At 42.1% G+C, this 16928-nt stretch overlaps 2 protein-coding genes across 5 annotated transcripts in view; one reads left to right on the forward strand and one right to left on the reverse strand.

Annotated features, from left to right (window-relative positions):
• Positions 1 to 16928, forward strand: part of LOC113418225 (testis-expressed protein 47-like) — a 47381-nt gene that overhangs the window by 27687 nt on the left and 2766 nt on the right. For 2 of the 4 annotated variants that reach the window (XM_087955670.1, XM_026677006.2), the window contains one exon: positions 64 to 352. The exons of 1 other annotated variant lie outside the window; for it this stretch is intronic. Coding sequence is in view for 2 of the 3 variants with exons in the window: in XM_026677006.2 (XP_026532791.1) it covers positions 64 to 248 (185 nt within the window). In the remaining variant the exon portion in view is untranslated. Of the gene's footprint in view, positions 1 to 63; positions 353 to 16928 lie in introns of those variants that run through there. One more of the 4 variants, XM_087955671.1, reaches the window with a different exon arrangement.
• Positions 3840 to 16928, reverse strand: part of ARHGAP44 (Rho GTPase activating protein 44) — a 109562-nt gene continuing 96473 nt past the window's right edge. The window contains exons 19-22 of the mRNA XM_087955672.1: positions 13569 to 14012; positions 12310 to 12461; positions 10745 to 11122; positions 3840 to 5590 (exon numbers count right to left, since the gene is read on the reverse strand). Coding sequence (XP_087811798.1) covers positions 5451 to 5590; positions 10745 to 11122; positions 12310 to 12461; positions 13569 to 14012 — 1114 coding nt within the window. The 3' untranslated portion in view covers positions 3840 to 5450. The remainder of the gene's footprint in view (positions 5591 to 10744; positions 11123 to 12309; positions 12462 to 13568; positions 14013 to 16928) is intronic.

Genomic DNA, 16928 nt, shown 5'->3' on the forward strand with positions numbered 1-16928 from the left:
CTGGATGGTGTTCAGAATCCTTCTTCTAATCCTCTGGGTTTTTTTTTTTTGCCTCAAACACAGACAGCATGTATTCTTTGTCAGATCGGCTAAAACTCCATCTTGACTGGGCTGCTTTGAAGGAGGCTTTTAAGAAAAAAAAAAGTCATGATGTCTGGAACATAGGATTGATAGAAATGTCAAATGGCATCCTTGAAATTCCAATACCAAAGAATGATACTCAACATGGACTACTTGTAATTTTTTAAAGATAATTGATATATTTTTTTTGCTTTAATAAAAGATGTGTTCTCTCTTTCAAGAATTAGTATCTCTGATACTTTCAATTCAAATAAACCCAGCCCTGAATATGTTTTGGCTCTGATATTGTTTGTAGAAGGTAGGGAGTGTCATTTCAGTCCTAATCATTTTTTTTTCTATCTATTTTAAACTTAGAGGATACACAGGAAAAGAAACCATCTTTCTCTAATTAGTATGCTATACAGAACTGTGAAAATCAATGTAACTTTATCCCAGTTAACACCTCATTTCTTATTTTCCCAGCTTGAAAAATTGTATCATATTAAAAGACTGCTACTACTGACAATTTTAGGATAGTGATATCTTCTGGAACACAGAAAGTGCTAACTTGTTCTTGCTTACCTTCATGTTTGTATTTGGGGACAATCAAATATATAGATTCCTCAAGGATGAATCATTGCCACAAAGCACTATAAGCTCCACCATTGCCTCAATTTCAGGCATTTTATTTTGTTAGTAACCCAGAAATTCCACTTCCCATCTTGTATAAAAGGCCAGTGAAAGATGAATCACTGTTCTTCCTCTGATCCCTATTAACGTATGAATCAAACTTCTGTGTGATACAAAATGTCAGCCAGTATTTACTCCTTTTAATGGAAGGCACCAGGAAATGATGAAAGTTCAGAAGGTAAAATAACAGCTCACACTTTCATAAAGAAATTGTGCTGGAACCCTGCCAGTTCCAGATACTCAGCTTGTAGCAGTTGTCCTTCAGATCCAAAACAGATGGAAGCACACAGCAACCTGTCAGAGTCATACTATCCATCTCACTGAACCACAGAGGCCTCTTTGAACTAATGAATTCTAAGTGTTGGGTTTTGATTTCAGGTCTAAGATAGTCAGGAGAATTCCCCTGGAGTTGGAACAGCAGCCTATGATGGGATCTGGCAGTGAACCCGAATCTGGGCTGCTTACCATGTTTATGAAAGGAAAGGAATACAATTTCTCTATCAGCAGAATGAGTTTTAAATGTGTTCTCACAATTTCTACTAATTTGGATCCAAGGCTAGTTATTCCTGTCAGCTTGTGAGTCAGGCGAAATCTGTTAGAAATACCTAAGCCAAGGCCAAATTCTATGGTCTGAATGGTCTGCAACCCAACCTACAATAATAAAGTTATGCCTGAGTTCATGAGCAAATATAGCACACATCAAGTGAGAGTTAAGAACTTGAATTAAAATATAAATGGGGAGGAGTGAAAGTTAAGGGGCAGTAGAATTCAGAAGGCATTTTTGACATGGTTGATGTCCAAATTTACATGGCAGCTGCAACCAGAGAGAGAATGATCTTAGAAGAGTGTAATAATACTTTAAGAATGTTTGCTAGTGATTGTGGTGATTCACAACACTGAGAATGTCCACCCCCTACTCAATGCTTACAGAATCACTGGCAGAACTGAAAACATTTTGAATTTTACACATATATTACTTAAACAGTATTAACAATAATTGTTGGTATGCAGATGTACAGCTTCACTTGCAACCTTTTCAGTTTTTATTCCTCTAGTTGTTCCCGACACCCCAGGCCCTCATAAGAAGAAAAAGGCCCCTAAGAAGAAAAAGATGGGAGGCACTTTGAAAAGAGCCTGGGGCAATTGGTAAGACACGGCTGATTTAAGATTTTGAAAAAAAAAAAAAAAATCTGAAGCCCAGCATTCAAAGGAATAACACTGGTAAAAAATGTGTTTTGAAACACTTATTTCAAAAGATTTACACTCCCTTCATTTCTGCATCTCTGTATAAGGGAGCAAATACATCTTATGAACAGATGCATTGGATTTCAAGAAATTTCTAGTTCTGTAACCACTATTTCCCCCAATGATTCTGTAACATATACTTGGGAATAGTTTATGCCCACAAAAGAAATTCCTCCTGGTACCATTCCAGTTACAAAACCAATCCCACCAATATTTTCCTTTTGTCCCTTTCCAATTAAATGAAAGTAGCAGAATTTTTTTTTTAATCATCACCACCACAATCATCATCGTGTCCCATGCAATTGGCAAAATGGTATGAGAGGATGGGCAGGCAATATAGATACTGTTATTATGATGGACTGCATCTGAATGCTGTAAAACACCATAGAGCCTCCTTCTTGGTCTCTTCCCCCTCACCATTACCAATGTCCCCCCAGATGTTTTCAGAGTTCATGAGCAGATTTGGTAGACTGAATGCATGGCCACATGCTGCTCTCTCCAATTTCCATTAGTAATGGGATGACACCATTAGATACAATTTCATCATAATGTGTTATGTCCCACCTTTCCAATGAGGATGGAAAGTCCACAACTCTGACAAAATACAGGCAGGCAAGAAGATTCAGCAACTATAGAGTCAATTCTTTGAAGCAGGCAGTATCACACACACGCTGCCTGCCAAGTCCGACAAGATAACAGAACCATAAATCATGAATAAATCATAAATCATAAATCTCTCAGAGAAAACACACCCACTTTTATCCCCTGTGGGGTGCGTCAGTCACTCAGCTCAGCCTCTGATTCGTCCCCACTTCCTGCGTTGCAGCTCACACTTTTTCCTGCGACGTTGTCTAGCATCAAGCCAGCATTAGTCTACTTGATTCTCTGTCAGAGGCTGCTCCAATATGCCCTCCTCCTTCTCCTGATTAGCCTCAGGCTTTCCCTCTCAGTTATCTGCCGACACCTGAGGCACAATTAGGGAGGAAGGCATTGCCGAAGAGGAAGGTCCTGGGGAGGAAGGCATTCCCAATTCCTCCTCTTCCCCATCGTCCGAGTCCTCTTCCTCCAACAATGCAGGCTCAAGCCTCAGAGCCACAACAAGAATGTGTTGGGTTTATGACTAGCAACTGGAGCAGACAAGTGGCCTTCCATTTACCTAGCAGAGAGATTATTCTACTTGTGGCCAAATTCACTTATGCTTCTACACAGTAAAAGAAATGGATCAAGATTTGGTGTGGTTGACAATACAGGTATTCTTCAACCTACGACCACAATGGAGCCCAACATTTATGTTGCTAAGTGGGACATTTGTTAAGCGAGTTTTGCCTCATTTTACAAACTTTCTTGCCACAGTCCTTAAGTGAATCATTGCAACTGTTAAATTAGTAACACGGTCGTTAAGTGAGTCTGGCTTTCCCATTGACTTTGCTTGTTAGGAGGTCGCAAAAGATGACCACATGATCCCAGGACAATGCAACCATCGTAAACATAGGAGTAAGTTGACAAGCATCTGAATTTTGATCACATGACCATGGGGATGCTGCCATAAGTGTGAAAGATGGTCATAAGTCACTTTTTTCAGTGATGTTGTAACTTTGAACAGTCACTAAAGGAACTGTTGTAAGCTGAGGACTAACTATACAGGTTTCACATCATTCTAATTCTCAGCCAGCAGCTCCTTTTCCAAAAACATACTAAAAGCTGGTAGAGATATTACTGGATACTTTAAAGAGCTGCTTAAACATCTGACATACTGAACGTTTGTTAGACTTGTAATACGAAGTTTAATATTGTAATGTCCTCAATAAATAAATAAACCAAAACAAGAGAAAAGAAAAAGCACAAACGTCATTAACTGTACTTTAATGACACTGTAAGTCAGTGGAGAAGTGAGGCCAGAAATAGAGAAAGCAGGAGATTGCTCCCAGAAAGGATCTGCTCTATACCTTGACTGGCTCTATGGCTCCCCTTTTGAGCAGCAAGAACACCTGGTGACAGAACTGGGGGAAGTAATTCTACCACTCCTTTTACCAAAAAGTGTGTACTTGGTTTGGTGCCTTTTCTAGTTTGGGTGATGAGGTACACAGTATCACAACTGGTAGGAAAGCAAGAGCATATGAACTTGCAAAAATGCTGCCAAAGAAGAGTCAGGAGACATTTACCATTCATCTGAGTGTGACTGTGTACATATGGGCTGGAAGAGTCATTATAAGCATTTAAATTTACATTGTACATTTGTACAACAGTTCAGGTGGAATGGCCCCGAATAAACCAAATATATATATATATATTTATATTTATATATATTTATAGACTTTGTATGTACAAATATATATCCATCTTGACAGATATATCTCAACTCTTTGAAAAGGATAAAAGCTAATAACATCTGTCTTTGCATGCACAGCTGTGAATTCTGTTCTGCTCAGTTGGTATGGAGAGTTGCAATCTACCCCCTACAAATGTGTCCCGCTAGGGGAGTTTCCCTCCTTTTCCCTTTCCCTTTGTAGGGGAGAGGGGAATAAGCCCATGGTGCTGGTGAAGAAAAACTCCTCATGGCCAGATTCCACCTCCAAAACACACTACAAGGATATACTTTTATTGCTAATCAAATAACCATGGGTATGGAGAACATTACCCAAACAATCTCACCACTATGGGTTTCATTCTGACCAAAGCCACATGAAGCATTGCTCTGCTCTCCATAAGTTGCTCTTTGCCCAGAGGAAGTCAAGGAAGGAAGGAAGGAAGGAAGGAAGGAAGGAAGGAAGGAAGGAAGGAAGGAATGGAATGAAAAATAGGCCCAGGTACCAGCAAAAGTGTCATGGGGAAGGGATGAAGGGATGAGAAGAACACGAGCGCCAAAGATTCCAGAAAACCAAGCAAAAGGGGTTTCAGGTGAAAGAGAAGGATGTCCCTTGGTTGATCTGCAAGGACAATGGAAAGCTTGAACATGGAAACTCGGCTGCTGGAAAGAGGAGCAGCAGCAGGAGCAACAGCAGCAAGAAGAGATGGTGGCAACGGCCCTCCATGTCATTCACCCAGGGAGACAGTCTACCCCCTCTCATCTCTTTGTTCTTTGTTGAAGGCCGGAATGAAATGAATCTCCAAATAGGTAATATTAAACTTTTTTTTTTTTTTAAGATAAGGGTCCAAAAGCTTATAAAGGAGATAAATAGGCACCACATCAAAAAGGCAAAATTTGGATAAGGCTAAACAAACAGGAGAGAGAACAAAAATAATTAAATGGAAATTGCACCAGCAATGCCCTTTGCCACAGAGACAGGCTTAGCACCAGGCCCAGAGGGCTGTCAGTCTTGCACAAGTGGCTGGCAAGTGAAACTCCGGAAGAGACATCCCTTGACAAGGTCTCTGGATATGCCTCCTTCAGCAATGTTCATGGGGCACCGATATGTACAAGAAAGCACTCTAAAGGAATAAGAGGGATCTTCATGTCATAGGGCGGTGCTTTCTGAATCCTCCTCTGAACTGATTTTTCCTGGTACCGGATGTCTCTGGACTTGACCCGAAGGATCCAAGTGAAGTGTGGCATCAACCTCTACATGGATGGAAGGGATATCAAGATGGGCCAGATCTGTAACCAGGCACAGACAGAAAGGGAGACCAATTACCAACCTGTCCCAAGCCTTTTTCTGCCCACCCCATGTATACATTTTAGTTAATCTGATAATGTAGAAGCTTTAACAGAACAGAGCAATGAGTACAGTTCTTAGAGCCTGCTAATGCCAGAGAAAGGGATGTCATAATATAATCTTTGTTTATACCTTTTTGCTTTTATTCTTTAGAGTTATGCCTTCCCTGGAAGCATTCCCTGCTAAGTGAATCTGTGGACCCAACCTGGTAGTCAAATGATGGGCAAATAATATCCGGGTGATCACCTGTCTTAAAACCTCTTATGAAGCAAGGGCTTCTTATACAGCTGCTGTTTTGTTCATTTCAAAATGATCAAATGTTTCCTTTACTCCTTATCACAGCTTGGCTTAAAACAGAAGTGCCTTGCAAAGGAGCAAATACCACAATAATCCTTTTACTCAGAATTTGAAATCTCTGTTTTTCCCTCCCCCTTTCCTCAACAGTAAATATTCCAGTCATCAACTAAAGTGATGGGGACTTTGGTTCATAAGGAAAATGTGTACATTCACTATTAAGGAATTCCTGTACTTTACTATCAATACTTTACGAATAACAAATAATTCGGCAGTTTTTTGGGATTTGGGGGGGTTTGGGAAATGGCTTAATCCAAAATGCTAGAGGAAATTCTGAAAAGCAGAGAGGTTAATACTTCCTAAATTCTAGTTTGCTGCTGAAAAGGTGAATAAGTGATTCGGTTCTCTACACTGCCTGCTGCTCCCTGGTGGCCCCTTTCTGGTGATGCCACTCATATGTTATCAATGGGAAGCCTTTCTTTATCCATTCACACTTCCATGTGAGTTGAAACTTATGAAATCAGGCTCCAATTCACATGGAGGAATTCATCTCCTTCCTGATGCTATCTTCAGGTGAAGAAGTCAACCTGTGAAGGTCTCCCCTAAGTTGTAACAATATTGAAGAATTGTCAGTATGGTAGAGGAAGCCTTCTATACAACACGTGAGACATGCAGAACAGCTCTTCAGCAATAGCACAGAGTGACTTACAAAGGGGAAGAGTGGCTCACTCTCAAAGCATGGCCAGAAAAGCGTAACAAAGGAGCACACATCCAGGAAGGAATGAATATATACAAATTTCAACTCCAAACATCACCAGGTTCACAGCATACCCCACATGAGTTCTTTCTCGAATCATATTAGTTGATTCATAAGAGAAATTCAAAGTGGGGTCAGAAGTGATTGGACACTGTTGGCAAACTCTCCCTTATGGAAGATTAGGAGAATACATGATATGGGGTAGGGTAGGATAAATTTTACTTAATTACAAACAAACAACAGCATGCAGGTTGTTCTGAACAAGTAATGTCCTCTGCAAATTGCAAGCTACTTCCAAAACTCGACAAGATGCTCACAGGACCACAAGATAACATGAAACATTCTGTTCATTCACACCTTCCAAACAACCAGCACTTTGAGGATATTTGGGATACCAAAGGGAAACCTCCCTGACATTTTCAGTTGGTCAATCTGTGTAGGAAAAACTGTTCAGAACCATCAAATTCCTCAACTTAAAAAAAAGGCTTTTCAGATTGTTTGAAAAGACCTCAAAACTCATTAAAGGGACTGGGAGATGTAGGCGAGAGCCCCCCCCCCCCCCCCCCCCCCCGCCCCCCCCCCCCCCGCCCCCCCCTTTTTTTTGGGAAAAACCGCCCCCCCCCCCCCCCCTTTTTTCAAAAAAGACAGGGCCCCGCCGCCCCCCCGCCCGACCCCACCCCCCCCCCCCCCCCCCCCCCCCCCCCCCCCCCCCCCCCCCCCCCTTTCCCCCCCCCCCCCCCCCCCCCCCCCCCCCCCCCCCCCCCCCCCCCCCCCCCCCCCCCCCCCCCCCCCCCCCCCCCCCCCCCCCCCCCCCGCTTAAAAGAAATGAGGGTCATCTAGTGCACGTGGAAAGGTCCTTTTCTATCTAGGGCAGTGTTTCTCAACCTTGACAACTCTTAAAGCTGTATGGACTTAGACTCTCAGAATTTCCTAGCCAGTGTGAGATTTGAAGAAGGGAAAGAAAACATTTTCACAGTTGCCCTGATTGTTTTGATACTTACAGTCCTCACTGCAAATTTCAAAAACAGTTGCCCAGTTTGGAACCACGGGGTGGAAACACACAGCACCATGCTTGATGGCAAAATTTTCATTCTCAAAATTACTCTGAATGACCTATCCTGACTTAGTCTTGTGTTCTACACTACACTGTAGTCATTTTGCAACCAGTAATCCAAAGGCAAATGCACACCAAGCAATGTCACAATGTATTTATGTTAAGTCCAGTTTTTCGTCTGCTCTGTCCCATAATTTCTTATGGCACAAGACGCAGATTGTGCTTTCTCCTTATTTAGTGAAAGTTACCTTATCCTATGCTATTTACATAATGGACTTCTTTTCCTATCATTGTTGTATGATCATTGTAACCATCACTGAATGTAAGTGAGAAAGATGGGAACTTGCAAGAGTCTGTGAGTGGCATAGGAAACTTATAATTTAAGCAAACAAACCCCTCTCAGTGTACTTTACGCACGAACACATCCAAAGTTGAAGAAATAAGAAAGTTACTCCCCAATACTCATGGGAAACACACTTCTTAAAAAGGAATGATTCACAAAACTTTAGTGCCCGATGTGTAGGAGAGCATTCCCATTGCAATGACTACTCTTCTTGGAAGGTAAGAGAAGATCCCATCGTCTATGTGAATTGGCTACACACCTTATCTGAACCTTCCTGTGCTCTTGAAGTGCCCCAGAGGTGGTTCTTTTGGCTTCATCCATAACAGTGAGTGCCACTAGTATTAGTTAAATGGTAATATCATGACATCCCTTTGGAAAGAACACATGGAATGGCAGAGGGAGAGAGTTAACATTGGTAAGAAAGGACCAGCAAGGTTAGGAGCAAGTGAATCCTGTGGCTTGGAAAGGAATTAGTTGAATGAATTAACTGTCTGTGTTCCAAAAGTCTGCCGCATGTGAAGGCCAGTGATTTATAGAAGCACCCTCCAAGTTTACTAATAAAAGTATTATCAGGAAGCTTGGAATGGGGGTTCAGGCTGGAGCAGCCATGCTGTTCCGGATCAGTGGGCCCCATGCAAGGCGAGTGAGATGGTGATAGGTGACTCTGAGACAAGGCATAGTCGCAGGGCAGGGCAGGGGCAGTAGGTGGTAGTAGCAGAAGGGCAAAGGTTCAGGGAAGATGGTGGGACTCCAGCTTACCCCAAGCAGTCCCCTCACACCTATCCAATATTGCACCACGTGTTTCAAACAGCTGCAAGGACACAATAATAGGATTGGGAAATAGGAACAGAAGAGAAACAGCAGCAACAAGACAAAAGTAAAACACAACGGAAAGTCTAAACAACAATACACCTCTCTACCCATCCCTGAATAGGAAGCTGGTGAGCCCTGATCTCTTCTCATCATCCTTTCATTGGATGAAATAGTGATCTGTCTGAAGACTGGCCCTTTAGTCCTTAGGAGGTGGCATGATGGGAACTGCTGCCATCTCTCATTGCTGCTTAATATTCATACCATTCCAGTTTCTAATATTCATATCATTAGAAGGATTAGCTCAAGGCTTCAGCATACTATGAAGCAGCTAGTTGCCCCCCAAATATAATAAAAAGAGATAAAAAAAAACTCCTTATAGAGGTTTAAAAACTCTTTATATCTCCCATTTTTTTGCCAATTCCCTTGGCTCTCACCTGTCAGCTGGAAGTATTTGTGCCTAAGTCTACATGCCCTCCCCCCACCTTTGCAAATCCAGGAGTAGAAACTTCAGCCCAGTTGAAAAGAAACTAGTGCTCATCCAAGCATCAGACATGAAAATAGTGGAACAGTTCTAATTCTTTCTGAAAGGCTCATGTTTAGGAAGGAGTCCAGCTCTTGGAAAACCTGTGAGGTTGCAGAAAACTTTTATAATTGGATGTTTTCTATTAAGCATTCCAGTTCATAGTACTAGCCAAGCCAAGTCATCTCTTCTAATGAAAGGGGTGGCATTCACCCTGCTGTCAAAACAGCTGCATTATGCACTGTTTACCACACATGCTGAAGAGGGAGATTGGCACTTATGAATCAATGGCTCTGGGGTGGGGTGGGCAGGAACAATGTGGTCAAATAGGCAAGGTGCATTTTGCCACCAAAGCACTTCTGGGCCAAATTGCCAATATTTGGCAGCCTAAGCTTGTATGCCTGAAGCATGACTTCACTGTTTAACTCACCCCAAAGCACATTAAACCCTGGCCATGTTCCTTGAGATCTTCAGAAGGTGGAAAGAAAAATGTTAAAAACTCAGAAACATAATGCTGACCTGGAACAGGACTTACTCCACCTTGGCACAACTATGCCAAAGAGAAATTTGCACCATATGGGAATGCAACATGGCACATCCAGGGGTATACTACTTAGTGCCTTCAACAAAGCCTGGAGGAATACATGCTACTATGCAGCAATTTGCTAAAGACAGCAGTGCATGCTGGGATGTATTATCTCTGAGGAAAGCAAGAATCAAGGTCACTTGCCCTTGGATCTGGAAATACCCTAAGATAAAAATCCTGTTTTCTTACCTATCCTATGTCCCTCAAGGTCATCATCATCATCATCATCAAAAATCAAGTCATAGCGCCAGAAGGTATTCTTCTTTCCCTCATCACAGTGATAGATATCTTATTCTTTGCTGTTTTGTTCTGCATACAATACTTGCTTTGGAATTTCTGATTGAGTAATATTTTGTAAAACATGCCTACTACCTATAGGAATAGACTTCTTTTTTTTCTTTAGTTCGTTTAAACTAAAATAAGGTTAAATAAAATGAGCATTCTTGATTTTGAAATCAAGGCTATAGAAAAACCAGAAAAATGGCATATTAAGCCTTGCAAAATGCCACCTCAGTTTTGACTTGATTACAGTGGCTCCTATGCTTCACTTGGGTTGTTTCCATCTTTGTACTCCTTTTGCAGTGCCCATCACTAGCTCCGCCTTCCGTACTCAAAAGGAAGAAAAACCAGAACCCGGACAAGCTCTTCCCTGCACCATCTGATCTCTGCTAGTAATCCCAGCTGTTTCCCAAACCATAAGCCGATGTCCCACTTTCACTCTCTGGTTACCTGTGGACATGCTCTCTCCAGGAGACATGTCATCTAGTATGGTGTGCTCTGTGGACTGTGGACTGGAGCCAGACGCATTGGATGTGGGAGGCTGTGGAGGTGGCAGTGTAGGCCTCTGTCGTGGCTTGGGGGTGGGCCGAGATTTGGTTAAAGTGCTTGTTAGGGAAGGAGGAGAAGAGAGGGAAGGAGCTGCCACTGGGGAGAGAGGGCCTGAACTTAAGGTGTAGCCTGGTGGGTAACTCAGTCCATAGGGCGATGGAGTGCTGGGTGGAGTGGGAGAAAGGCTGGCCGGAGATGGCTGCCCTGTCGATGGATCAGACATACCACCAGACTGGCCATAAGGACCCTTGGCAGGGAGTGGGGTCAGCTTCTTTGAAACTGCAGATAATGAGAAAAAGAGAAGGAGAGAGAGAGAGAGGGAGAGAGAAAGACAGAGAGAAATGAGGATCACCGTTCACTGGAACTCAGCTGAGCTTCTTACTACCAGTTTCTGAATGCAACGGACAAATCCTAACCATAGTTAGCAGATGAATCTGAAACATGTCTAATATAAAAAGTAGCCCGGGGGGTAGAACCAGTAGAACCACATATTTCAGAGGTGGTATCCTAGACACAGGTTATTCTTTACAGCCTCCCTCCTAATCATGTAACACCAAATTCTAAAGCTACTAAATGTTTTGCAGTTTGTTTGCTGTCTTCTTCTTTTAACCAATTCTCAGTTTAACCAGTTCCTGGTGTAGGGAAATTTGATAACAATCAGAAAACATGTTGAACATTATTACATAAATGTATCTATGGATGCTAGTTAAAACTGTTTGTTATTAATTTCCACGGAATACACTTTTCCTTTGCTTCTAAAGTTGGGAAGAGGAAGATCCCCCTCTTTATAACCTTCCACCTACTGTATGTTTAAGAGAACTGGTTAGTATTTTTAGTTATTATCAAAATAACCAGTTCTGAGTTCACCAAATTCCTGATCTTATTTCAGCAACATGACCTGACCTTGTTTTAAAAAATAAAAAGCGGGATAAATCTAAAGTGCTGATTTTTAAAGGACCTCTTTAAGAATGCAGTATTTTGCAGATTGTTTGATTATTCCCTTGCAGTTGGCTTCTGCTCAGACCTATGCACCAGATACCTTGCATACCAATGAAGAGAAACTGGGACTGAGAAAATAGGGGTTAGGTAACCTTGGACTGAGGTCGTTTATACTTAAGTCAAATTCTACTTCCAAGCCCTCTTGAATTTAGTAGCCTCCATATGTGAGGGAGCCTAGGACTCACCCATACGGACAACTTAAAGCTCCCCAAATGCGTATAGGCAGCTCCCGAATCCACCACTAAAATTGACACTAAGCAATTAACACTTGGGAGAGTTATATTAATACTATTATTAATTCATTAAACTGCAAGATAATCGTATTTAATCAAATTTAGTTTTCACTAAATTGGCCATATGGAAATTGGGTACCTCTGCTCTATCTATGTTGGATAGTGGAACATACTTTTGCTTTCAGTAGTCCTCTATCTTCCGGATAAATTCGATCTCAGATATAAAATGCATACCTTTCCGCAGGGTGTGTGGACTTTGTTCTGTGGATAGCTGTGCTGTAGAACCTGGGGGCTGTTGTGCAGCCCCACCACCTGGTGTTGTGTGGCTGCAAGCCAGGCTCCCTTTCTGCCCAGACACTAGTGAGAGTTCCTTGGTTTTCAGAGTGCTAAAAGCAAAATAAAAGATCAAGAGGTAGTAAGCTATGAGTCACTTTGCACACATCTCAGTTCCCTTAATTTTCCTGGCAGAGTCCCAGGGTACTCCCTGCTAAAATAATCCAATGATATTTGCAAAACAAAGCAGGTTTATGTTTTACTCCCAAACACATGCCTAAAGGACCAGACAATCTTGCACATCCACCTGCAAAGCAGTTTAAGCATGAGGAGAGCATGAATGAAGCCACAGCCCTCTCAATCATTCTGTACACAGCAATGAGACAAAACAAAAATGGAGGGAAGCTGTTTTGAGCTTATTCTGGCATTCAGTCTGTCCTTATGATGGGGAGAGGAAGAAGTGTTTTATAAATTAAGATACTTTTTTGTATCTTGGACTTGGGAGCATATGCATCCTCCAAATCTGTCCCTCATATATCACTCTTAATTCATTCAACTGTAGGCGACATAAAAATCCCCATGAGCCACTCATCTGTCAGGGTTAGCCAATGTGCCCCAATATCCAAGGCACCAATAGTGAGCAACAATTTATCTAAGTGAGTAAGGCTGGTAGACACAAAACCCACTAACTGGAATCTTAGTGGAAGGACTCAAAAGCTGGTTTTTGTTGTTGGGGGTCTCATATATGCCATATGGTGATGGCTGGTTACTTCCAAAGAATCTGCTGCTTTGGCCCTGTTGCCTATGGCCCAGATCACAATCACATAATTGGATAAAGGATTTTGCTGCGCTCCAAAGAAAGAATGGGATTGCTACTCTGGTTTCCTCTATAAATTCTTAGAAACTATTATTTTGGGAAGATGACAAGAATTCTCCTGGAAGAACTTCTTTTCTTAAGTTCCCTAGAGACAGAAGACAAACCACTAAACCAGTTTTTTTAGAGGTTGGTATCTATCGTCTATCGACCAAAGCAACTAAAATGCTTTTGAACATTGAGGAGGTTGCCAGCAAAGTGAAGTTCAAAGAAAAGCCTTTTCCATTTTCCTGAGGAGAACTGGGGTCTAAACACCATTCTCTGGTATCCCAAAAGGGCTAGCAGGTGGTGGTCACCCTTCCAGAATCCACCATGCCCTGCCAGTGTCAAATAAACAATTATTTACCTAGTGAACACGGCTCCTCTGTCTCTGGCACAGGTGCAGCTGACCCAGGGGGAAGAAACTGACATGCTGGAGCTATACGGAAGAGTGCCAGGAGGATTAGGTTTGGATAAGGTGAAAGCGTTTTTTGTGGTGACAAAGGAAAGGTTAGTCTCAGGACCATGCAGTTCTGTGAGGGAAATCTGCTTAGGGAGATGTAGGAAATTAATGTCAAATGACTGAAAGGAGGGGGAAGAAGAACAGGAAGGAGAACAAGGGGGAGAAAGTATTGGGTTGTTCCCTGCCCAATGGTATGGCGGCAAGGGAGGCTCAGGCCTAGTGCATGGGCTGGTCCTGGTGGGGTAAGGGTAGAAGGAAGAGTAGTGGGGGTACAAGGGAGACTTGTTGTCTTCAGGGGATGGATAGATGTAACAGGAATCCGACCAATTAGACGACACATCATCCGTGCTGCAAAGGTCCAAAACAAAAAACAAAAAGGAAAAAAAAAAGAGCAGAGAGCATTTGTACAAGGAAGCACTGAACTGGAGTTCCAATCACAGCCCCAAAGCATGAGGGTGGCAGAAGAGCAACCAAAAGAGTCAAGGGCTCTGGAAAAGTCCAGATGTTCCCCTGGTCTAGTTTTTTTTACTTCTGCTTGCAAATGTATGACATGCGCCAGAAACCCAAGAGGCGGCCAGCACAGTTTTTCCTTTGTCAGCACCTGATCCCAAGACAGTACCTGTTTCTAAACAGTTGGGTGTTTGCAAATGCCCTACATGGCTTTAATCTGTAGGGGCAGGGGAAGATTTGAGATATCTTTTAAATCTCTTCCAGGACATATTCATTCTTTTAGTATTAATATATTAGTTTCTGTAATGTATTTTTGTAATATATCAATGTCTTGGGAGCTGGGTGGTGTGTATGTGTGTATATATATATATATGAAGAAAGAAAAAAAGAAAGAAAGAGAGAGAGAGAGGGAGAGAGAAAGAAAGAAAGAAAAAGGAAGAGAGAAAGAGAAAGAGAGAGGGAGGGAGGGAGAGAGAGTGTTTGCCTTAAGAAGAAAGGAAAGTAAAACAATTTCTTTATGAAGTCTAATACACTAATATGCAAATGCCTGAATGTGTACTGCAACCCGCCCCCCTCCAAAAAAGATTTTAATGGAAATTGGTGGTGATGGCATTTTATAAGGAATTATTGTCCTTTGTGTAGCAAATATGAAAGATTCATACTTTAACATACATCCCAGAAGGCTTTTTCCCCCTGGGGGAAATTCAAGGAAATGCACATCTGTCTCCAATTCAAATTTTATTTACTTGGAAACTGGCAGGTTCTGATTTGAACCAGCTGATTAAATTCCAACAGAAAAATCAATCAAGGTACAAGAAAGTGGTACAGAAGAACAAAATAGGCTGTGAAATTATAACTGAAATTAAAACCAGAAATAAGAATAACAGCAAAATAAACAATCTGTAGTCAGGAAAACTACAGAAGAAAACATAAAAACTTCAGCGGCCAGCATACTAAAATGCAAAGCTAAGCAAGGACTAAGTTTTGCATAATGTAGGCGTATGCTTGCAGGTGAGAGAGACTTGACACTTTGTGCCAGGGAAGCAAAGAAAGTGTGGAATGAATTATAATGAAGCTGCATGTCATTCAGTCAATAGTTGGACCTGTGACCCCCCTCTAATTTCTTTCCCTGCAAATCAGTGCTGTTGAATGCAGAGAGGAAAAATCCTTTTCTTGGGTACCATTTACAGCCTAAGATTGCGGCAACACTAGCATTTCAGAGTTAGGAAATAAGGTGCCCACAAAGCAGCCCAGAAAAGTTTTTGGTGGGAATTGCAATTGTGGAATCATCAGGTTTCTACAAATGCTCATACTTTGGAGCTACAAAACACTGCCCTGCCCAAGCCCACAAGAGTGCACCTATGTACTTCTCAAGGGGGATTCATTGGTGTCCCCACTATTTCTAGAAGAATCAAAGGGGAATCCGTGATAGCATTTTCTTATATGGGACAATGTTATTTCATTAGATTGGATCCAAAGTCAGCATGCCTGTAGGCCTAGAAACTGTGTGAAGATCCCTTTGTTCCCAACGATCTCTCACAAGGGAGAGATCTGTTCCTCCCTGTCTTGGTTAGCTGCAAGCCTTTGCCTATTCTTTGCCAGTTAACTATCAAAAAATTAAAATAAAATAAAATACAAGCAGAGGTAACTGACCACAACTAATATGAGCTAAACTGGAGATATTAATTCCAGTTGGAAAACATTTATTTTCATGCATTATAACAAATATGCTGTGGGATATCAATCATGCCTAATGAATAACAGAGAGGTCTTCAAACTTGGCAACTTTAAGACTTGTGAACTTCAACTCCCAGAATTCTCCAACCAGCTATGCCAAAAGTTGCCAATTTTGGGGACCCCTGGAATAACAGAACAACAGGATGAGTTGGAAGGGACCTTGGAGTCCAGGGATTCCCAATCCCTGGGATGTGGCCCACTACTGGGCCATGGCCCTTTCAGAACTGGGTCACAGAAATGGTAGGGGATCACATGTATGCATAAAGCTCCATTTGGGCGAGTGGTGCTCAAGCAAGCCCACCGCTTGTGCAAATGGAGCTGGGCATGTATGCACTCACCCACTGTTCACACAGAACCATCCCCTCTCCCACCATGCTGGTACACAAAGTTTGAAAGGTTGGAGACTGCTGTTCTAGTACAACCTCATCTCAAGCAGGAAACCCTATACCATTTCAAACAAATGGTTGTCTCTTAAAAACCTCCAGTGCTGGAGCACCCACAACTTCTAGAGGCAAACATTCCACTGATTAATTGTTCCAATTGTCAGGAAATTTCTTCTTAGTTCTAGGTTGCTTCTCTCCTTGATTCATTTCCATTACTTTTTGTCCTGCCTTCAAGTGCTTTGGAGAATAGACCTCTTCTTCTTTGGGGCCCCTTAGATATTGGAACACTGCTATTATGCCACCCCTAGTCCTTCTTTTCATTAAATGAGACCTACCCAATTCCAGCAACCGTTCTTCATATGTTTTAGCCTTCAGTCCCCTAATCATCTTTGTTGCTCTTCTCTGCACTCTTTCTGGAGTCTCAACATCTTTTTTATATCGTGGCAGCCAAAACTGGATGCAGTATTCCAAGTGTGGTCCTACCAAGGCATTATAAAGTAGCTATTAACACTTCATGTGCTCTTGATTCCATCCCTCTGTTTATGCAGCCTAGGACTGAACTATCAGTTAATTATCTTCAGACATTAAAATGGGTACATTCAATCTGTTAGTAAAAAGGCAAAAGTAAGTAGCAGATGCTACCAGTATAAGGGCAAGACAGAGAGACAGGGAGCAGGATAGCATATGGCCATGA

The sequence above is a fragment of the Notechis scutatus genome, chromosome 2 (genome assembly GCF_049901735.1).
Source record: "Notechis scutatus isolate UNSWTSFEM ecotype Mainland chromosome 2, rNotScu1.2, whole genome shotgun sequence".
Taxonomy (NCBI): domain Eukaryota; kingdom Metazoa; phylum Chordata; class Lepidosauria; order Squamata; family Elapidae; genus Notechis; species Notechis scutatus.